Raw genomic sequence first — 23,409 nt, forward strand, 5'->3', positions numbered from 1 at the left:
AGTCTCTTTGTAATTCCTCTTTCATACTCAAAGATCATCAACATTACTCAATCAATTAATCACAAATATACTAAAGCCCACTACATCTTCCTAAATATTTCCAACATTTGGTATCAAGAGCCAATTATTCTAAAGCCTCCAATACAACCAATAATTCTTGCATCCAACCTAATCCACCACTTAAATATACATGGCCTCAAACACATTCAACTATCCCCAAGTTAATTGGGTACCTTTATTTAAAGGGGAAAAATACCAACAATGGTGTATGCAAATGAAATCTGTATTTATCTCACAAGATTTGTGGGAGTTAGTCCAAAATGGGTACGAACAACCCAAGGATGCCAACGAAGAAGCTACTTGGGATGAAGCAAAAAGGAAGCATTACAAACAAAATAGGATAAGGGATAACTATGTCCTATCCTTAATCTATCGTGGAGTAGATGAAACAATCCTTCCTACCATCATGGCTGCTACAACGGCCAAGGAGGCTTGGAGCATCTTGGAGACAAAATATAGAGGCTCCGAAAAGGTAATTCTCTTTAAACTACAATCTTTATGGGGAAGATTTGATACTTTAAAAATGTCTAGAGATGAAAATCTTCAATCATATTTTGATCAAGTCTCAACCATCGTTAATCAAATTCGATCTAATGGAGACACAATAGAAGATGTTAAAATTATAAGAAAGATATTAAGAAGTCTTACAGCAAAATATGATCACATAGTGGCTGCAATAGAAGAAGCTAATAAAGATTTATCAACACTCACTTTAACTGAGCTAATGGGTTCACTCTTAGCTCATGAAGAAAGAATGCGTAATTTTTCAGAAGAGCCACTAGAACAAGCTTTTCAAGCTAAACTAAGATTTTCTAACAATGGAGAAAATAAAAATTGGTCACGGTTTAAATTATCAATCAAGAAGAGGAAGTTCATATAACCGTGGCAGGGGAGAGAAAATTATAAAAATCAAGGGAGTCGAGAAAATAATCAATCAAGTTCATATTGCAATTTGTGCAAGAAAAATGGCCATAATACAAAAGATTGTCGGTATAAATGTAAAAGGTGTAACAAGCACACTCATTTTGAGAAAGATTGTTGGTACCGACAAAAAGAAGAGGCTAATTTCACCGGAAGTAACACAAACGCCGATCAATTATTTTATACATGCTTAAATGCACAACATGAACCGAGTGATACTTGGTATATTGATAGTGGTTGTTCAAACCACATGACTGGCAATAAAAATTCATTTGTCAGTCTAAATGAAAACATAAAAACTCAAATTACACTTGGTGATGGAAGTAGCCAAGATGTTGCTGGCAAAGGGACTATTTCCGTTAAAACAAAAGACGGCTCCTCTAAATTCATCCATGATGTTTTCTATGTCCCTGGGCTTACACAAAACTTATTAAGTGTAGGCCAACTAATTCAAAGAGGCTATATGGTGAAATTTGATAATAATATATGCCTCATATATGATAAGAAAAATGGTCAAATAATTGCAAAAGTCCATATGGCTCCTAACAAAATATTTCCTTTAAAAATGCAATTAGAAAATAATATGACTCTCTCCTCCATTGTTGATGAATCCACACTGTGGCATCTAAGATTCGGGCATTTAAACTTTGACAGTTTAAAACTGTTAAAGAAAAAGGAAATGGTGGTTGGAATGCCACCAATAAATAATGAAAGAAAAATCTGTGAGGGCTGTATATATGGCAAAATGCATAGATTGCCATTTCCTACATCATCTTGGAGGGCTAGAGCTCCGTTAGAGCTTGTTCATGCAGACATATGGGGCCCTACCAGAACTCCGTCTCTTGGCGGAAAAAGATATTTTCTATTGTTCGTTGATGATTTTTCACGCATGATGTGGGTATATATCTTGGAGCATAAATCAGAAACATTCTCTCACTTCATGCAATTTAAAGCCCTCGTGGAGAGACAAAGTGGGCATTCTTTGAAAATTTTAAGAACAGATCGTGGGGGAGAATTCACAAGTAGTGAATTCAATGTAATCCCCCGTAAATTTATAAATTTTATTAAATATATCTTAACATATATTATTTATATTTAAATAGAATTTATGAATTTTAGTAATAAATATATAATTAATGTATATTTATTTTATTTACGTTTTAAATATTTTAACGATTTATGAAATTAAAAGTAATTTTAGAATTTTACGTTGAAAAGAATTCGAATTACGAAAACGCGCTCGATCGAATTTGGAAAACAATTCTAACAGTTTTGGATTCAAACAACCTAAATCCTACTCCTAGCCCAATTAGGTAAAGCCCAAACCAATGAAACCCAAAACAATACTCCCTCCCCTTTTCTAATTCACGTGAAACCAAATTCACGTAACTCTTCACTGCTGCTTCTCTCTCCTCCCTTCACGTTCATTGCCCAGCCGCCGACTCTCTGCCGACTTGCCCAGCCACCGGACCACCGCTCGCCGCCGGTAAGCTTGCTTTCCCTTTCCTTCGACCTTCTCCTTCGTCTTCCTTTTCCCTCCCTGTTTTTCTTTCTTCCTTGCGATTTTGCCTCCTCCTTAATGTGTTGTCTTCTTGCAGCCACCAAGGCCGCCGGACCACCGTCGTCAGTCACGCCGGTAAGCCACCGCATCCCCTTTCTCCGTCGCTCCCTTTCTTTTCGTGCCATTTTCGTTCGTCCTCCCTCACTCCCTTCCCTTTTTGTTCGGTTTTCGACAGCACCACCGCTGCCGCCTCGTGCACCGCCGCCCATGACAGCAGCCAGCCACCGCCGCTGCCGCCTCGTGCACCGCCGCCCAGCCTCCTTGTTCTCTCTTATTTGGTTATTTCTTAAACCCTAAATAACTAATTATTTTAAATTAATTATAGTTGTTAATTTAAATTATGTTCTTGATATTAAATTTATAATTTTTATGATTTGAACATGATTTTCAGATTTGGTTTGAGATTATAAACGAATTATTTTCAGTTTTGGTTGATTAAAATATAAGTTAGGGTTTAATCATGTTTTATTAATTCGAATTACGTTTTCTTGAATTAAAGTTATAGTTTTATGATTTAAATTATTGATTTCAGATTATACGAATTATATAATAAAGTTATTAATTTTCAGATTATCTAATTACATTGAAATATCGATTTTTTATTGTTTAAAGTATGAAATTCAAGGTTTTTATGATTGTAAATCATGGTAGGTTGAGTATGGATTATTAAATTCATTGTTTTGAGGTACTAGGAACGTAGATGGACCTTGGTGAAGTTTCAAATGAGTTTATATTGCTGAAAATTTAAAATACGATGATTGCAAAAAGTTTTCAACGAATTTCAACCACTAGTTCAATAATTATGATGCTAGGAAAGCAAATGTTCAAGTTTTGATATTTAGGAAAGTTCTAAATATGTTTAGGATGCATTTAGAATGCTTTATTGTGGTTGTCAATGATTAGAAATTGATTGAGATTACTTGTTGGATTGTTTAGGCGGAGAATTCTCTTTAGGCGACTTTTGAAAGTGTTAAAGTGACCTATCAGTTTGTTTACACAAGGTACGTACATACCTGTGTGCTTGGAATGTGTGCTAATTGTTGAAACCATGTTGAATTGTTGATGAACTTGGTTATGTTGATATCGTTGATGAATTTAGTCATGTTGAATATTGCATGTTTAATACTGTTGGTTAGACATATTGAACCTATATTGCATTTTGAGGATTATAGCATGTTAGTATGGATGATTGATACAAACATGTTTGATTGGGAACACTAGATTACTTTGTATATAATTCAGATCAGTGGATTGTTGTTCCCTTTTAGCTTTTCACTACTTTATGAGGGCCGAGGACCTCATTTAGTAAGTTGAAACCTTATACCCATATACAGGGTTGATCAGTATTAAAGGAAGGATTGGAGTTAATTGGAATGAGTCTTGTTTGATGCCTTTGTGATCACTTACTTAATTCCAAGATAAAAACAGTTGTAAATAAATGTGGATTGTATGCCTTATGTGATTGTTGAGTCATAACAGAGTGTCAATTTGTAAATCATGTAAAGTGAAACTGAGTAGCAATAGCTTTAGACTGTGCACGTCTAAAGTGACGGACAAACATGAGTTGGGGTTCATGGTGGTAGCCCATGGCCTTTAATTCGGACCGGATTGATCACCGTGTCCTATTTTTATTCAAACGTTCCTCGATATCGCAGGTCACTGAGGTTACGGAGTCGCGCCCGTACCTCGTCTTCCTTAGTGAAGCCTCTAGCTAGAAAACTCGGTCCATTGTCTATTTCAACTAAAATAATATTATTGTTATTAAAGTCCAGTCTAGTTAAGTATGGTCGTCAAATTATCATGTTTTGTCTGCCCTTGTTTATGTTCATTAGTATCATGTTAGGGTTGTTCGTTAATAGTATCATGTTAGGATTATTATTGTTTTAGTATGTAGTACTCAGCTTTGCTGATTACGTGCTTTGTTTGTGTGTGTTGATCATGGCTATGCCTTATTGATCCTGTGATGACCCATCTTTGGTGAGCAGTCTCTAAGGATCAATAAGCGTTGCCCATCTACAGGTTTGAAGATGATGCATCATTGGGATCGGGATTAGAGAGCTTGTAGTTATATTTGCTTTATTAAGTGATTTGGCTTGTTGACTTAAATTTGAAATTTGTCGTACTATTCGTATTTCCTTATTTCAGTTAATTGGTTTTGGACTAATATGTAATAAGATTATTTATGAACCTAAAAGTTAGTTTTATATTTTCCGCTGCAAAATTCTGAATAAGCCGTTACGTTTTCACACGGGCGATAATACTTTGATAATTCCCTACAGTTATATTTAAAAGGGGTATTTTAGAAAATGGGAATTGTCGGGGTGTTACATTCAATGGCTTTTGTAAAAAGCATGGTATTAAAAGGGAATTAACAGTAAGACGCACACCTCAACAAAATGGTGTTGCGGAAAGGAAGAATCGAACAATTGCTGAAATGGCCCGTAGCATGATGCAAGGGAAAAATCTTCCTAAATATTTTTGGGCAGAAGCTGTCCATGCAGCTGTCTATATTCTTAACAGATCTCCCACAAAAGCAGTCAGGGAAGTCACCCCCTATGAAGCTTGGCACAAAAGAAAGCCAAGAGTTGAGCACCTTAAAGTTTTTGGGTGCATTGCATTTGCCCACATCCCGAAAGAAAATCGAGAAAAGTTGGATGTAAAAGGAGAGAAATGTATCTTTATTGGATACAGTGACGAATCAAAAGGATATCGTCTCTTCAATCCCGAATCCAAGAAATTAATCATCTCTCGAGATGTGAAATTTGATGAAGGAGCACAATGGAAATGGAACGAGAATGATCCAGAACTTTCTCAAGGAGACATTCTTCCACTAGGTCCAAATGGAGAAGAAGGCCCAATTCAGCCAGCAACACAATCATCCTCAAGTCCATCATCACCAAGGAGCCCAAGATCACCTTCCAGCTCACAAGGCACAACATCAACTTCAAGTTCTTCAAGACCAACTCAAGCAGTTTGACAATCTCAACGTGATCGGCGTCCTCCATCCTACTTGGAGAATTATGAATGCAATTATGCTATCATGGCTCTCTTTGCCGGTGAACCACTAAGCTTTCATGAAGAAACACGAGAAGACAAATGGATCGAAGCAATGAATGAGGAGATTCGAATGATTGAGAAAAATAACACATGGGAGCTCGTTGACAAGCCTGAAGACAAGGAAGTGATAGGCCTCAAATGGGTCTACAAGATCAAGGAGCATGAAGATGGATCAATTCAAAAGAACAAGGCTCGTCTGGTCGCAAAAGGATACTCACAACAACCAGGAGTCGACTTCACTGAAACATATGCTCCAGTCGTCCGCATGGAGACGATCAGGTCAGTTCTCGCACTTGCGGCTCAACTTAAATTACAAGTTTTTCAATTAGATGTTAAATCTGCATTTCTCAACGAGGAGCTCAATGAAGAAGTATATGTTGAGCAACCGCAAGGATATGTCATAGAAGGCCAAGAAGAAAAGGTATATCGCCTTCGAAAAGCCCTTTATGGGCTCAAACAAGCTCCTCGTGCATGGAATAGCAAGATTGTTTTGAGGAATAAAAGTTTCTTTTAGGAAATACAAGTTTCTTTTGAGGAATTAAAGTTAAATATTCAATTATCCAAGTGGTCAATGATTTAGTTTGGGCACGCGAAGAGGAATAATTTCTTTTATTATTATTATTTGTGATGATTGCATTTGATTTGTTTTCCTCGATCGGATGTCCTTTATGTGAATTTCGTTCGCGAATGATCGAGGAGAATTATTTTGCAATGATTGTTGCACCTTCGTAAATGATTTTATGTGAATATTGTTTATTGAGGCGATCTCTATGGTCAAATCAAATATTGCTTGATATAGAATGGCATGTAAGTGATGTTTAGAACCTAAGATAGAGTATATTAATTTCAGGTCGTGTTATAGAATGGCCAACAATAATGATTTAGTTGTTGCTATTCGCCTCTTGGCGGAAAAGCTGATCCAAGAGAGAACTGAGCGTCCCGATTCTGCTGGGGACATGTTGGAGAGACTAGTAAAAGTTAAGTCACCATACTTTAAGGGGGAAACTGATCTTACTTTTTAGAGAACTAGTTTAGAGAGTTTGAGAAATTGTTTGAGGCTGTGAACTGTCCTTAGAATATGAGAGTGGGTCAAGTTGTCATGTATTTGAAAGATGAAGCTGATTTATGGTGGAGAGAGAATAGAGTTAGGCTTAGCATTGCTGAGAGATTCAATTAGGATTCAATTGTTACTGCCTTAAGGGAAAGTTTTACCATACCTGTTATGAGAAAGCAAAAAGTTTAGGAATTCATAAACCTTAGTATGGGGAGCATGACTATTGCCGATTACTATAGCAAATTTATAGCACTGTCGTGGTTTGCACCTGAGGTTGTAGCCACAGAGGAGCTAAAGGCTCTGAGGTTTAAGCAAGGTTTGACTGAGGAGATCCAATTAGGATTAGGTGGGGAAACCTACACATCTTTGGATATTGTGTATGGGAAAGTTGTTCATATTTATGGTTTGCAGTCTAGAAGGGACAAGAAAAATATTGTTCTTAGGGAGAAAAGAAAAGAGTTTAATGCTGGGGAAAACCAAAGGAATTTCAAGAGGAATATGAATGAAAATGGGCAGGAAAAAAATTCAAGAAGCATTGTTACATTGGTTAGTCATAGTGACCTTTAACAAATTGAGAAATGTGATGGTTATTCGTGGATGGACGATTTAGTATATCTTGGCGGTTGTTTAGATTTTATGACAAGTTGTTTTACCTTGCATATATAAATTAGGGACTGGTAATATTTGTTGGCTAAGAGTTCATGGAAAGTAGTCACGTGGCGTTTTGTTTACGATTCTTTCACCCCATGTAATTTTCATTTACATAAAAATATTAAACATGATTTGTATAAAGTTTGAACCCTCAACCTTGAGTTTAAACAATAAAGCTTTTACCATTAGGCACATGACATGTTTCATGTTATTATTGCAAAAGAAATCTAACACGGGACATCACCTGCGCCCAAAAACTAGTTTTTAATTAAGAAGTCCAAAATCGATAGACCAAATGTCTTTTCAATATGGGAATAAAGTCCTGTCCATTTTCCCGGTCCAAGCCGATTCTTGAACACCTCTTTTAGTTTTATCACAAGAGCTTTAAACATCAAGATGGACAGGAAAAAAATTCAAGAAGCATTGTTACATTGGTTAGTCATAGTGACCTTTAACAAATTGAGAAATGTGATGGTTATTCGTGGATGGACGATTTAGTATATCTTGGCGGTTGTTTAGATTTTATGACAAGTTGTTTTACCTTGCATATATAAATTAGGGACCGGTAATATTTGTTGGCTAAGAGTTCATGGAAAGTAGTCACGTGGCGTTTTGTTTACGATTCTTTCACCCCATGTAATTTTCATTTACATAAAAATATTAAACATGATTTGTATAAAGTTTGAACCCTCAACCTTGAGTTTAAACAATAAAGCTTTTACCATTAGGCACATGACATGTTTCATGTTATTATTGCAAAAGAGTTCTAACACGGGACATCACCTGCGCCCAAAAACTAGTTTTTAATTAAGAAGTCCAAAATCGATAGACCAAATGTCTTTTCAATATGGGAATAAAGTCCCGTCCATTTTCCCGGTCCAAGCCGATTCTTGAACACCTCTTTTAGTTTTATCACAAGAGCTTTAAACATATATAACAAAAAAAAAAAAGAGTACAAAAAATCGACTCCAAGGTCATCATCAATGATCAATCCCATAAGTCCATATCATATACTTCATCAAGAAGTTCTGGTTTTCTATTTTTGGTTGTAATTATGTTAAGGTCAAAAATAATTCACAATTGGTAATGCTGTTTTCGCAAATAGGGTAAATGTAAGTACTAGCAGTATCACCAGTTGTCCTCCCTATAAATCCGCCCTCCCTGGGTAACGCGGGAAAGGAATAACATCTCTGATATTGTCAATGCCAGTCGCAAACAGAATCAACCTCTCGAATCCCAAACCAAATCCACAATGTTTCACGGTGCCATAACGCCTGAGGTCCAGGTACCATTCGTATGTCTCCAAAGGCAATCCCATATCAACAATCCTGCATTATGAATACAGCATTTCTGAGGATCTCATACTTGATCTTTTTTTAATCTTAACCATTTAAAACACCAAAAACAAACCAAAGACATTACAGTAATCAACATCAATGGCCTCAAAATAAACAGCACAAACCCAAATAAAAAAAAAGTTCATCCTTCCTACCTTTTGCATATAACATCATAACGCTCTTCTCTCTGGCTTCCCCCAACCAGTTCACCAACCTGCAAATACAGACCAACAGATATGACCATATGAACACCTAAAACCATGATTACACTTTACACACATTGCCCTCATATATTGGCCTTAGTGAATCGGCTATCACAAATATCACCACCAATGATACAAGAAACTAAACTCCCCCTCCTTCTGGAAATAATAGTCATGTATACTGACTCACAAAGAAATTTTTATTAACTAACTTTTGCTGATTTAAACTGAATTTTACAGGTAAAAAAACTTATGGAGTACTAGTTAAAACTTACTTTTGTTCAAACAACAATTTTACTTACTAAAATTACTTTTACTGAATATATTCTTGTCATTGAAGAGAGGGCCTAACTGCCTAAGTGATATAAGATGGGAATAAGACATATAGCGGGTATTTCAGCGAAATCATGATGAATTCCTGATTATGTAGTGTTGGGAGCTTGGGACTTTGTGACTACAAAATCCAGACGGAATGAGTAAAATAAAAGGACAGTGCTTTTTGTTTCAGCTCAAGATTTCACCTTGGCGGAGAAGCATGCACTTATATCAACGATAAGAAGCCTACCTTTGGCACAAGCACATCCATTGCAGCGACGGTCTTCCCATCATCATTTAGCCTCATATAAAATGCTTTAATATCTTTTGGGTAATCATACACTATGACTGGCTTCTTGAACAAGACCTCACTCAAGTATCTGCAAGGTAAAGTGAACTATGACATCAGCCTGTGCGCCATCAATTGAATTTTCACAAACACAGATTTATGTACCTTTCATGCTCAGTTGCTAAATCAATCCCCCATTCAACTTTGTTCTCAAATTTCTTATCTGTAACTTCCTGGAGCTTCTTTACTGCTTCTGTGTAAGTAATTCTCACAAAAGGAGTTGAAGCAACCATTTTCAAACGATCAATTGCTGTCTTGTCAACGAATTTGACCATCAATTCCATATCATCAATGCACCTGTCAAGTAACCGCTGAGAAACAAATTGTACATATGCCTCTGCAAGGTTCATATCATCCTGGGAAGAGAATGTAAACATTTATCAGTTCAATGTTGTCTGAAATTTGTTGTTAAATCTTACAAATAATCTTGCATGCACAGAATTCATGGATTCTTGAGCCTTTTATGACTTGTGCAGTTGTACAGACAATAATGCATATATGATTCTTACTCCCCCATGAGTAGAGACAATTTAAACAAAAAAGACCAATAAAGCAGTTGCAGAAAAGGTTCATTGAATACAGTAAAGTAGCTTATATAAATTAATGTAACTCAATGTAAAATATTTTTTAAAGATAGTGAACATCTTTGTGACTTGAGGAGTCAAGTTCAATAAAAAACTAAACCCCAGCAGTCAGAACAGCTACAGAAACCAGGATTTCATAAATGCAAGCTTAGCCGCAAGGAAACTATTGGAAAAAAATTAAAGCAGGCATGTCCATCACAAAATATTGCCATCTTAAATGTCAATCCACCTAAGGTTTCTGGAAGTCTAATTGAGTACAGAAGTCTACGTATAGCATACAAGATTCATGGGCATGCACTTGATTTACAAAACTTAAGGAAAAAAAAAACGGTTTAATAGACAAAATCTAGAAAAGAAAGAACCTCAAGATCTGCAAATGCCATTTCTGGCTCCAGCATCCAAAACTCAGCAAGATGCCTGGAAGTATGGGAGTTCTCAGCACGAAATGTCGGCCCAAATGTGTAAACACTACCAAGGGCACATGCAAAAGATTCAGCTTGCAGTTGTCCTGAAACTGTCAAGAATGCCTGACGAGCAAAGAAGTCTTGAGAATAATCTATTTTCCCATCCTTTTTGGGAAGACCAGGCTTAAGCTTAGCTCTCTCTTCCAACTTGGCAAGATCGTCTTTAGCTTTGGTTAACAGTGTAACAGCAGCCTTAATTTCCTCTTTGCTTGCCTTATCTTCCTTAAGTTTCTTAACAGCTTCCCCTTTTTCCTGAACAACAAGCTTTGCTGCTTCAGTGTCAGCTTCTGATGGAGGTGGGTTTTCAATCAACTCTTTCTCCACCTTTTCTGTCTCGTTGATCAACGTTGTGACTTGAAACATCTCACCTGCACCCTCACAATCACTAGTGGTGATGATGGGTGTATGCAAGTACAGAAACCCATGCTCTTGGAAGAATACATGAGTTGCATATGCAAGTTCATTGCGAATTCGGCTAACAGCAGATATCTGTTTCAAAGAAATAGCCATGTCATTAGACACACTAGGTACCCAATTAGCATCAGATCTCAAAACAACACTTTGATGAGAAAATTACTTGTGCAAAGTTCAAGAATAGCACTACTATAAAATGTAATGTTCCTTCAATTTTCAATGTCTTTAACCTAATAGAGTATATGCAGGTAACATCTCAAGATCAGTAATACAGAAATAAACAAAAACCTACAAGACAATCTGCCTAACAGCGTCCACATTATGAGATTGAGATGATGAGAATCTACTATAATGAAGGCAACGAGAATATGAGATAACAGAAAACAGAACAAAACATATAATGATGCTCCCTGGATGAATGAGGTCAGAGCCTGTTGGGCAACAGTTATGATGAGAAAATGTTACTAGCTTACATAACTATGTCCACTTTGAAATTGAAAGGTAACAAAGTAATGATACATATTATTGAAGAACTTAGAACTATGAACTTATGAACAAAGTAATGATACATACAGATTTGGGGAAGGAAAAGAGATTTGGAGGGAAAATGGAGCTTACCTCCCTCCCTCCTCCCTTTCTTTCCCCTTCCCTCCCTCATCATCCCCTCCCCTTCCTTTCCCTTCTATCTCACTATCCAAACACACCCACTAATCAACTCTACGGAAACTAGATAAATTTACCATAGAATAAATGCTTTCCTCAAATTTCCTACATTTGGTCAAGGTAAAATGATCAAAATCTTAAACTTCTTCCAATTTTTAGACGCATAAATGTGTCCTGAAAGTCTGAAATTGTCATTACAAAAATTATAATAACAATAGAATATTCCAAGTTTAACATGCTCTTGAATGCTTGCAATTCAACCAGCAGGTCATATAACCATATTCAACCACCTGATCATATATATATATAAGAGCAATCTAAACAAAATTTCAATCCCAAACAAATGAAAGTTCGAAACAAACATAACCACATTGCAAAGCATTGCTTTCAAATCAAGTTCTCAATTACTGGATGTTGCCTAAGTTATCATCATAACGAAAACTCTCTTTCCAAAACCATAATCCTATAAACATTACCGAAAACCACCACAACATAAATCGGCATTCGTCAGTTACTACTTAGTACTTAATAAGGGAAGTCCAAACACGTCCGAGTCGAATCCGGCAGGCAAACAGGAAAGAAACCCATCGGGAAGGTGGCAAATGTGCAAAAAATTCCCACATAGACTCCACACATTCAATAAAAGCGTAATAATGAACAAAGAAACAATGAAAGCAATGGAATTACCAGGTTGGTTCGAGGTCGAAGATGCAAACGATCACGCAAAAACTCAAGCGTAAGCCGAGTTTTAGGTAAAGGATAAGTAGAAGGATCAGCAGGACCTAATTCCAACACTTTATCAACCCTAAGCTCAATCTTCTGCCTGGTACCTTCAGGCGGCGTCTTGAGGGTGCCTAAGAGAGAAACAGAGGTGCCGGTGTGAATAATGATGCTCAAATCGTACACTGAAGCGTCGACCATGACTTGGAGATTCGCGGCACACGAACCATCAGTGAGTTCCAGGAAGGCGAAGGCACCTTTTCCTTGTTCCCTGCCGGTACGAACCCACCCTCCGATGACGACAGTTTGGCCGGCGAGGGAGGCGCCGCCATCGGGGCGGTTGAGAATAGAGGCGATTGGAACGCGCTTTGAGAAGCGGGCTAGAGGGAGGGTGGGTGGTGTTGGTGTATCGGTTAGGGTGGCGTTGGACATTTCGGTTGTCGGCGGCGGTGGTGTGGACTCTTCCGCCATGGAGGATGTGGATTTGGTTACAAATGCGTCACTCTAGTGCTCAATTAACCCTATTATGGATTCTTCAAAAAATGAACTACGGAATGTTCTTTTAGTGGATGTGGTTCACACCTACTCCCTCCGTCCCGGAATACTCGACCCGGTTTGACCGTCACAGAGTTTAAGGGACTTGAATTGACTTAGGAGTAGGGATAGGTGGGTTAATAGGGGTGGAGTGAAAAATAATATAATATTGTTAGAATATTTCCATTTTTAGAAACATGTCAAGTATTAAGGGACGGCCCGATAAGGAAAACAGGTCAAGTATTCCGGGGCGGAGGGAGTATTTGATACGGAGTAATTGATATGGATTGGAATTGATTCTGATTCCATTCTAGTCGTTGGTAGGATTATTTTTGTACGGAATGTTATCGTTGTGTTTCATTTTTATTACTTAGTAACCCAGATTAGAAAAATCAGATTAGATCAGAAAAGACAAAAAATACTCACATAAGATATTCAAACAAGGATTTTTTCAACTCGGGTAATCTGAAAATGATACAGTGGGATTTAAGCCAAATTTTAAGTAAGGCGCTTAGCAATCATGTCTGATACTGTACATCAGTAGGTTGACTACTACACCATGTTTTTAATGGGGAAGTTACAAATTCAGTTCATTATCAACTGCCGCACTTGTTCGTAAATTTCCCTGACTGTTGAAGCTCTCAGAACGGTGTATCTGCACCAGCACCAACATACATATAGGCCTTGTTTGGCAAATGGCTTTTTGATGGCTTTTTGGTTGGCTTTTGGCTGTTGGCTTTTTAATCTGGTCAAACAGCCAAAAAATATGTTTGGTAACTGTCTTTTTAGTTTGCTGAAAAGCTAGCTTTTCCGTCAAAAATGAAAAGCTAGTAACACTAGCTTTTTGGAGTTGGCTTTTGGCTTTTCACTATCTAAATTACTTTTTTGTCCTTATTTTTTACTAATTAACTAATAGTTAATAATTAATAATTAATGATTAATAATTGATAATAATAATTAATAATTAATAATTAATAATTAATAATTAATAATTAATAATTAATAATTAATAATTAATAATTAATAATTAATAATTAATAATTAATAATTAATAATTAATAATTAATAATTAATAATTAATAATTAATAATTAATAATTAATAATTAATAATTAATAATTAATAATTAATAATTAATAATTAATAATTAATAATTAATAATTAATAATTAATAATTAATAATTAATAATTAATAATTAATAATTAATAATTAATAATTAATTAATAATTAATAATTAATAATTAATAATTAATAATTAATAATTAATAATTAATAATTAATTATTAATTATTAATTATTAATTATTAATTATTAATTATTAATTATTAATTAATAATTAATAATTATTAATTATTAATTATTAATTAATAATTAATAATTAATAATTAATAATTAATAATTAATAATTAATAATTAATAATTAATAATTAATAATTAATAATTAATAACTAATAACTACTCCCTCCATTCCTTTTTGTTCTTCCCATTTCCTTTTTTAGCATTTCTTTTTGTTCTTCCCCTACTGAATCTTTACTATTTTTGGCCATAGTTTTTTTACCAATTTACCCTAAGATTCCCCACTATTTACAAAAAATACCCTAAGATTCTACCCTTTCCCACCCACTTTTACCCCACCCACCTTATTTAATTAATTAACCTAACCCTACCCCCCCTCCCTTTATTACCCGTCCCTATCTCACAATCCCTCCCTCACCTCTCATTCTGATTTCTCTCTCTCACCTCTTCGGATCTCTCTCTCTCTCTTATTTCACTCTCTCTCTCTCTTAAAATTCCTCCCCTGTTCTTGAGAAAACCCTAGGTTTTCCGCCTCTGATCTGGGTTTTCCTCTCCAAATCTCGCAAATCTGAAACGTTTTCGCAGAAAAACGTTCATAAAAATTACTCGGAATCATTTTCCGATCAGATCCCCTCTATTTTTGTCCCCTTTTTGGTCCCTAATCGTCGCTGATCTCTGTTTTTCTGGTACTTTATGGGTTCTTCTTTGTCTAGAACTCGAGGTGATTCTGGGGTGGGAACTTCTGGTCAAAGAATCCCCGATTCCAACTGTGATTGGGGATCCAAGTGCAACTGTCCCAATAACGAGCATTCCTACTCCGCCGAATATAAAAACAATCTGTATTTGGCCCAAAAAGAAAATACGAGTACTCGAAACTATTTGGAAGAATGGTTTCGGAAGAGGGAAGTGGAGCCAGGAGAGGAGGTTGAGTCAAAATATGACGATCGGAAACCCACTCCCTCAGATCTGCGTTTTTTCGGTGAAGGAGATTCCGATGAGGTATTAATTTTGATTTTTTGCGATTTATTTAGGGTTATTGATGTCGGTTTTATTAAAATGGTTTGATGAAAGTTTGCATGTCTAAAAAAGTGGGATTTGATAAATGTTTGATTTATTTGGAGTATTGTTCATTAAACTCGGATTAATTTCTGGAGTAGTTGCTCTGATTTCCCATTGCATGTGTTAAAAATGCAGATCTGGTATTTGTTCGAATTTTTTGGAGATTTTTTGGAGATTTGTTGGATTCATTCGGGTTTTTTATGTTATTCTTTGCTCTGTTTTCTCATTGCATGTTGTTAAAATTGAGTTCTGATTTTATTTTGTGCTCTGTTTTTTCATTGCATGTTGTTAAAAATGAGTTCTGATTTTATTTTGGGCTCTGTTTTTTCATTGCATGTTGTTAAAATTGAGTTCTGATTTTATTTGGAGCTATTTGGAAATTAGTTGAAGAAAATCGGAATATTCATGTGTTTTGTTGATCTGTTTTCCCATTGCATGTGGTTAAAAATGGGATCTGGATGTATTTGGGATATTATTTCACATTTTTTGGGTAAAAATGGGATCTGGATGTATTCCGAAAATTAGTTGGATTTTAATGGAATTATTGTGTGATTTGCTTTCATTTATCTCATTGCATGTGGTAACCATGGTGATCTGAAATTATTTGGAACTTTATTTTGAGTTGTTTGATTAAATCTGATTTTAATTCATGGTCCCCTGTTATTTTATGATGGCACTAATCATGTTGTTTGTCCCCTATTGATTGCAAGGAACCAAGTGGGTCTGATTCATTTGATCTGGTGTATGTTGGAGAGTGTGAAAATGAGAATGGTGATGCTGTTGGGTCTCCAGGACAACTTTCATCTGGTTATCCCTCCTCAAAGAAAGGAGAAAAGGGAAAAAAATCGGCTTCAGCATCTGATGATGCTTAGATAAGTCTGTCTCCTTTCTCCCTTTTTTCATTTTATTGAATGCTGGCTAGCTGTGGAGTCATAAGGTGGATGCCAACAACTGTGATCTGTTGTTGGCCAGGGGTGTTGTTGTTTGGATGATGATGTTGTGATTAGTTGTATGGATGTTGATGTTAGATATTTTAAGTTATGATATTGATATTGATAATGATGATTGGATGATGGTGTTTCCATATGGTTATGAATAAAAAAACATCATAACCATATGGAAACACCATCATCCAATCATCATTATCAATATCAATATCATAACTTAAAATATCTAACATCAACATCCATACAACTAATCACAACATCATCATCCAAACAACAACACCCCTGGCCAACAACAGATCACAGTTGTTGGCATCCACCTTATGACTCCACAGCTAGCCAGCATTCAATAAAATGAAAAAAGGGAGAAAGGAGACAGACTTATCTAAGCATCATCAGATGCTGAAGCCGATTTTTTTCCCTTTTCTCCTTTCTTTGAGGAGGGATAACCAGATGAAAGTTGTCCTGGAGACCCAACAGCATCACCATTCTCATTTTCACACTCTCCAACATACACCAGATCAAATGAATCAGACCCACTTGGTTCTTTGCAATCAATAGGGGACAAACAACATGATTAGTGCCATCATAAAATAACAGGGGACCATGAATTAAAATCAGATTTAATCAAACAACTCAAAATAAAGTTCCAAATAATTTCAGATCACCATGGTTACCACATGCAATGAGATAAATGAAAGCAAATCACACAATAATTCCATTAAAATCCAACTAATTTTCGGAATACATCCAGATCCCATTTTTACCCAAAAAATGTGAAATAATATCCCAAATACATCCAGATCCCATTTTTAACCACATGCAATGGGAAAACAGATCAACAAAACACATGAATATTCCGATTTTCTTCAACTAATTTCCAAATAGCTCCAAATAAAATCAGAACTCAATTTTAACAACATGCAATGAAAAAACAGAGCCCAAAATAAAATCAGAACTCATTTTTAACAACATGCAATGAAAAAACAGAGCACAAAATAAAATCAGAACTCAATTTTAACAACATGCAATGAGAAAACAGAGCAAAGAATAACATAAAAAACCCGAATGAATCCAACAAATCTCCAAAAAATCTCCAAAAAATTCGAACAAATACCAGATCTGCATTTTTAACACATGCAATGGGAAATCAGAGCAACTACTCCAGAAATTAATCCGAGTTTAATGAACAATACTCCAAATAAATCAAACATTTATCAAATCCCACTTTTTTAGACATGCAAACTTTCATCAAACCATTTTAATAAAACCGACATCAATAACCCTAAATAAATCGCAAAAAATCAAAATTAATACCTCATCGGAATCTCCTTCACCGAAAAAACGCAGATCTGAGGGAGTGGGTTTCCGATCGTCATATTTTGACTCAACCTCCTCTCCTGGCTCCACTTCCCTCTTCCGAAACCATTCTTCCAAATAGTTTCGAGTACTCGTATTTTCTTTTTGGGCCAAATACAGATTGTTTTTATATTCGGCGGAGTAGGAATGCTCGTTATTGGGACAGTTGCACTTGGATCCCCAATCACAGTTGGAATCGGGGATTCTTTGACCAGAAGTTCCCACCCCAGAATCACCTCGAGTTCTAGACAAAGAAGAACCCATAAAGTACCAGAAAAACAGAGATCAGCGACGATTAGGGACCAAAAAGGGGACAAAAATAGAGGGGATCTGATCGGAAAATGATTCCGAGTAATTTTTATGAACGTTTTTCTGCGAAAACGTTTCAGATTTGCGAGATTTGGAGAGGAAAACCCAGATCAGAGGCGGAAAACCTAGGGTTTTCTCAAGAACAGGGGAGGAATTTTAAGAGAGAGAGAGAGTGAAATAAGAGAGAGAGAGATCCGAAGAGGTGAGAGAGAGAAATCAGAATGAGAGGTGAGGGAGGGATTGTGAGATAGGGACGGGTAATAAAGGGAGGGGGGGTAGGGTTAGGTTAATTAATTAAATAAGGTGGGTGGGGTAAAAGTGGGTGGGAAAGGGTAGAATCTTAGGGTATTTTTTGTAAATAGTGGGGAATCTTAGGGTAAATTGGTAAAAAAACTATGGCCAAAAATAGTAAAGATTCAGTAGGGGAAGAACAAAAAGAAATGCTAAAAAAGGAAATGGGAAGAACAAAAAGGAATGGAGGGAGTAATAACTAATAACTAATAATTAATAACTAATAACTAATAACTAATAATTAATAATTAATAACTAATAACTAAAAGTTAATAATTACGGAGTACTCCGTACTAATTAATGACTAATAACTAAAAGTGAATAATTAATAAATAATTATTTATTAATTAATAATAATTAATCATTAATTATTAATTAATAATTAATAATTATTATTAATTTAATTATTATTAATTATTAATTATTAATCATTGATTATTAATTATTAGTTATTAATTATTACTCCATAATTATTAATTAAATAATAATTTATTAATACTATTGCATAAAGTAATTTATTTTTAAATTTATATTTTATTTATTTGTAATTACGTTTTACTCCGTACATAATACAAAGTATGTATTGAAAAATGAATAAAATTCATTAAATGTCCTTAAATGTCATTTTACATAGCTACAGCCAACAACCAACAACTGATTTTACCAAACATATTTGTAACCAATCCATAGTCAAACAGCCAACAAAAGCAGCCAACTTGAACAGCCAGTCAAACCAGCCAAGTAAAACAGCCGACAACCAACAGCCAATTGCCAAACAGGGCCATACGGGGTACATAACATAGCAGTATCTAATATCTATAGTGTGTTACAAATTTTCTGAATGTTTTATTTATATTTTTTTATTTCTCAACTTAAAATAAGTTACTGCAATTCTCATGATTGAGACGTCAAAAAAATAACCCGTACAATACACACTCCCTCTAAAATTACATGTAACACCAAAATGTGAAAATCAAATGCGTCTACAAACAAGCTATTGATCTTTATTTTCTTTGGCATCAATATGTCTCCAAGGATTTAGAGCCTCTCTAGCAGCCTGAGCTTCAGGCGAATTCTCCCATGCTCGCTTTTCAGACTCCAGAACTGTTACCTTGTCATCTGCATTGGAAAGAATTTAGCATTAGTAAACCTGAAGCTAACTCAAATTCATATACCAGATATGTTTCAGAACACAAGAAATTGTTTCAGATTATTGTATACATGAACTAAAACCCGTTTCAATGCCTAGCAAACAGACCATTAGAACTACTTTTACCCTATGTTTTTATCATTTGATACAACTCTATAATATACGTAAACCACCAAACCAGATCTTAGTATATTCCAGGGGTGAGACATCTGAAATTCTTGAGTGCTCGAGCTACTGAGAGATGTCCAATGTAAAATCTAATAAAGAAGAAGGGTATCAGGTTCAGAACATGGGACTTCATCCTTCTAGTGTTATGACATTCAACTTATGAAGTCTGCATTCAACTTTTATTACTCTGAAACTGATGAAGTTGGTATAAGCAACTCAAGCAATATGCAGAACCTTTATGTGAAGCAAATGTGTTTAACAGAATTAATACACCCAACCTGCACAACATCAAAATGCACCTAGGTTTTCATTTGTAGCTAATAGTTCTTGGTGCACCCAGATGCATAATATATTTTGCACCCAGACGACAAAACCCGAGAGGACGAATTTTGGCATATCCCAACATGAATCTTTGACCTTTCGACATCTTTGTCTATGTCACTTCAAAGAACACGATGAACGGAGGCATTCTATCAGTTATATTATAGATTGTTAGTTGTACACTTATCATCTACTCGATGCAATTTGTAGATGAATATATCCCTGGGGCCGGGGCCGGGGCCGGGGCCGGGGGGGATGAGAAGGCTATTGGGGGTGAGGGAAGGGAGAGGAGGGGGAGTAAAGGGGAGAAATGGAGATTTCTCACACAGAAGCCAGTTTTAATCATGAAAAACTCCATGGAAGCTCCAATCATGGCAGAACCCACTGCAATCTTCACGTACCAATCCAGGAACTTCATCTGCAATAACATGAAATAATTTGAGGCATGAGCCCATAACTACCTATACTTAAAGAAACAACCATTAACATATTAATGATTGGTAAGTGATAACTAAGTTGCTACGCCCTCAGTCTGAATTTATTTACCCCATAGACAAATGATACAATCTTGAAGGAGAGTGAAAAAGTAGAGAAGAAAATTTGAATTGTTTGCAATAGTGGACCAAGAAGATGTTCTTCACAAACCTGATATCCACACATATCAGAACTTTTCCGTGCAAATTTTTACATGGCAAAATTAACTAACATAATATAATTTAGACATGCATAACTTTGTCGTAGGTGCCTCTGGAATAACATTTTGTAGATATGCAAACAAATGAGAATTAAAAATTTAGAACTAAGGAGGTCCTTATCTGCGAAGAAGTCAACTACCTTTTATACTCAAATAAACAGAACCAAACGTTAACTACATTTACACAAAGTAAAGAAGCATGTAATTACTTGTTTCGTGAATTATGATAAACCCTGTGTAAATTCTATGCCCCACCAGTATCTTAAACTCTAAAATATGTAATATTAGTTGCACACAAGTCTTTAAATATATTCCAGGGATTCAGAAAAAACATGGAAATTCTAAATGAGTGAGTTTGGATTTAACAACCCTTCTCGTGTTTTAACACTCCAACAGGTTTTACAGCTCCAAAACATTAACCACTTTTTCACCACAATGACACATGTACTTACGATCATAAGCTTGCATTACTTCAATGTCATCCTCAAAAGAGAAATACTATCAGACACCTACCACATAAGTGTCAATCACATAATCATATGGGGGATCAACAACTTGTATATGATCTTTATTACCCTAATCCAGTTTTGCAACCTTGATAGAGCCAAATGAATCTACAAATAAATATTCTCGTAAAAGGATACATAGAAAATGGACACCAGCAAAGAGGATGGCCGAAAATCAAGGAAAAGATAGGTCAAAAGGAACAACTGAAGCATATCCCACAATGTTAGCTACCTGAGCTGGCAATTGCTTGCATGATCCTTGAAGTATTACGTTTAACATTTTTTTGTAGCAGCTGCAAAACTTCTTTCACCAGTACACCAAGCAACATTACTAGGTGTACATAAGAAAATAGAACTGTACACCTAGCAACATTACTAGGTGTCATCATCTTACTTCTTTAGATAATGAAATCTTTTCCACCGCTGGGAAGACATTCACGGTCAAGCAACTCGGAAATCTGAAATTTTCTTTTCTAGAAAATGATTTGTTTATTTTTATTTTTTAACATGGTAGAGTGACCTGTGAACATACCTAAGATAGTGATAAACTTCCTAGCTTATTCCCCAAGCTACCGATAACTAAGATACTATCTAGAGTGCCCTCTCCCTATATCACTTCATTGCACATCATTTCGTATTATTCATCTACTTGTAAATTGCCAACACATACCTAACAGGTTTTGAAACTTAGGCTTCTAGCTGAAGGTCAATAGAGAAAAGGTGATTATTGTTTCAGTCGGCATTTTATTGTCTCTTATGACTTTGCTTAACTAAGAATCTAGGATGACTTTCTAAAGGTGTCTTCTGGTTTTAATTTATAATGTGTATTATTGAAAGTGAAATCCTTAAGGGTGTGCTGTAATTTTGATTGGTAATAAGAAATTATCATAATGATTTTGGATTTTAAATTGGTCAAAGAGAGTACTGGAAATGAATTGAGCGAAGGATTTGAAGGTTGGGTTTCTGCTTGAAGTCTTATAGTCACAAATTCATGTTCTTTAGGTGGATGTTAACTAGCTTAGTTGGTAAAGTCTTAGAGGGGGTAGTACCCAAGACCCGGGATCGAATCCCGTCTATGTCATTTGTGGCCTTGCCCTTAGTGACTCTCTCTACACCAAAAGAATATGCATGTTCTTTGATTCCTCTACCTAAGTTCGAGTTATTGAATTTGAAGTATTTGTTGAGTTTGCTGAGAATGCAGGAAGCCTTGGTTTAGGGTAAGGAAGAGTCTTTAAACTACCCTTGGATTCCTTCCGTAACTTATGCACTGCTGAGTTGTTGCAGACACCTAGTTATGCAAGGTTTGTATTGTTTATTAAAGAAAGATATAATAGAATTGGGAAGAATGCAGTCCAATGATTATTTTGTCTAAGGCTAGTTCTAGACTTTCGAGTGCCAATAGAATATGTTTGAATGAATACCACCCATTGTACTGGCTAATGTTGCTTTGTGTACTGGTGAATGGACTTATGTACAGTTCTCAGTTGTGACCACTTCACATCCTAACATTACTATCCCTGGTTACCGAAAATGTCACAAAGGGGAGCACAAGAACAATACAGTATAATTTTCCGCATAATGCAGTTGAGATGGACACATTTACTCGTGACATGTGATAAAAAGACAATGGCACACATACTATAGAAGACATCTACGAAGTAGGTGAAATATACCAAAGCCAGCTACTCCACAACCTGCCCCAAGTTAATGACTCACTTCAAGCCAGCAACTACGAGATTAATTTACTAGATCAACTTTTTATTTCGGGGACAAGTTTCAAAGAAAATTGACAGAATCGTAGTACAGTGACTGCAGTGCCTCGGCCTAAAGTCACAACACAATCCTCGAAAACCAGAGGACCAAATCTCTACCCTAATTCGAAAATAATTAGGGAAATTCAACCACAATTCGAACAGAATTAGAAAAATTGAACCAAATTTCGAAAATAATTGGAAAATTCAACCCAATTTTGAAAAGAATTAAAATACAAAAGAGGAAAATTACCTGGAACTGCTTCGTGAAATCAACAGAGAGAGGTGAATTGGTTTGCCCTGAGTACCTCAATTTGGGGAAGGAGAGAAGCGATGAGAAACGAACAACGACAACCGAATTAATATGGAATTATCATCGAAAATTCAACCAAAACTTGAAAAGATCAGGGAAAATACCAAATTTCGAAAAGAATTAAAATAAAATGAGGAAAATTACCTGAAACTTTTCGTGAAATCAAGCTCGAAGTGAGAATGGAGTTTCGAGAAATCAAGTTGAGAATACACGAATTTGATTTTATTTTCTGGTGAATAATGGAAAACCGTTTCCCCTTCGATTTGTTAGTTGTGGAGGAATTTGATGGATGAGAGAAAATTGATCTCTTAACCCTAAGTTGATAGTTGAGAAGAACACTGTAAAGACTGAGAGGAGGGAA

At 35.7% G+C, this 23,409-nt stretch overlaps 4 protein-coding genes across 4 annotated transcripts; 2 read left to right on the forward strand and 2 right to left on the reverse strand.

Annotated features, from left to right (window-relative positions):
- On the forward strand, positions 1-4,742 carry LOC130461058 (uncharacterized). The gene is made up of 6 exons (XM_056828954.1): positions 1-532; positions 2,417-2,467; positions 2,580-2,617; positions 2,718-2,820; positions 3,479-3,543; positions 4,528-4,742. Exons 1-5 carry the CDS (start codon positions 191-193, stop codon positions 3,494-3,496), a joined length of 552 nt encoding a protein of 183 aa, XP_056684932.1. The 5' UTR covers positions 1-190; the 3' UTR covers positions 3,497-3,543; positions 4,528-4,742.
- A 3,536-nt stretch (positions 4,743-8,278) lies between these two features.
- On the reverse strand, positions 8,279-12,891 carry LOC110796428 (asparagine--tRNA ligase, cytoplasmic 1). Its single transcript, XM_022001486.2, has 6 exons — positions 12,321-12,891; positions 10,455-11,045; positions 9,614-9,864; positions 9,410-9,539; positions 8,797-8,855; positions 8,279-8,632 (listed from the first exon to the last, which is right to left on the reverse strand). The coding sequence occupies exons 1-6, from the start codon at positions 12,822-12,824 to the stop codon at positions 8,449-8,451; spliced, it is 1,719 nt and encodes a 572-aa protein (XP_021857178.1). The 5' UTR covers positions 12,825-12,891; the 3' UTR covers positions 8,279-8,448.
- Positions 12,892-14,352: 1,461 nt separating this feature from the next.
- On the forward strand, positions 14,353-16,320 carry LOC110787300 (uncharacterized). The gene is made up of 2 exons (XM_021991913.2): positions 14,353-15,182; positions 15,953-16,320. Exons 1-2 carry the CDS (start codon positions 14,877-14,879, stop codon positions 16,112-16,114), a joined length of 468 nt encoding a protein of 155 aa, XP_021847605.1. The 5' UTR covers positions 14,353-14,876; the 3' UTR covers positions 16,115-16,320.
- A 2,649-nt stretch (positions 16,321-18,969) lies between these two features.
- On the reverse strand, positions 18,970-23,330 carry LOC110796427 (uncharacterized). The gene is made up of 4 exons (XM_022001485.2): positions 23,193-23,330; positions 22,989-23,043; positions 20,112-20,202; positions 18,970-19,264 (listed from the first exon to the last, which is right to left on the reverse strand). The coding sequence occupies exons 3-4, from the start codon at positions 20,200-20,202 to the stop codon at positions 19,140-19,142; spliced, it is 216 nt and encodes a 71-aa protein (XP_021857177.1). The 5' UTR covers positions 22,989-23,043; positions 23,193-23,330; the 3' UTR covers positions 18,970-19,139.
- Between the last annotated feature and the right edge of the window lie 79 nt (positions 23,331-23,409).

This window comes from Spinacia oleracea, chromosome 5 (assembly GCF_020520425.1).
Source record: "Spinacia oleracea cultivar Varoflay chromosome 5, BTI_SOV_V1, whole genome shotgun sequence".
In the NCBI taxonomy this organism is placed as follows: Eukaryota; Viridiplantae; Streptophyta; class Magnoliopsida; order Caryophyllales; family Amaranthaceae; genus Spinacia; species Spinacia oleracea.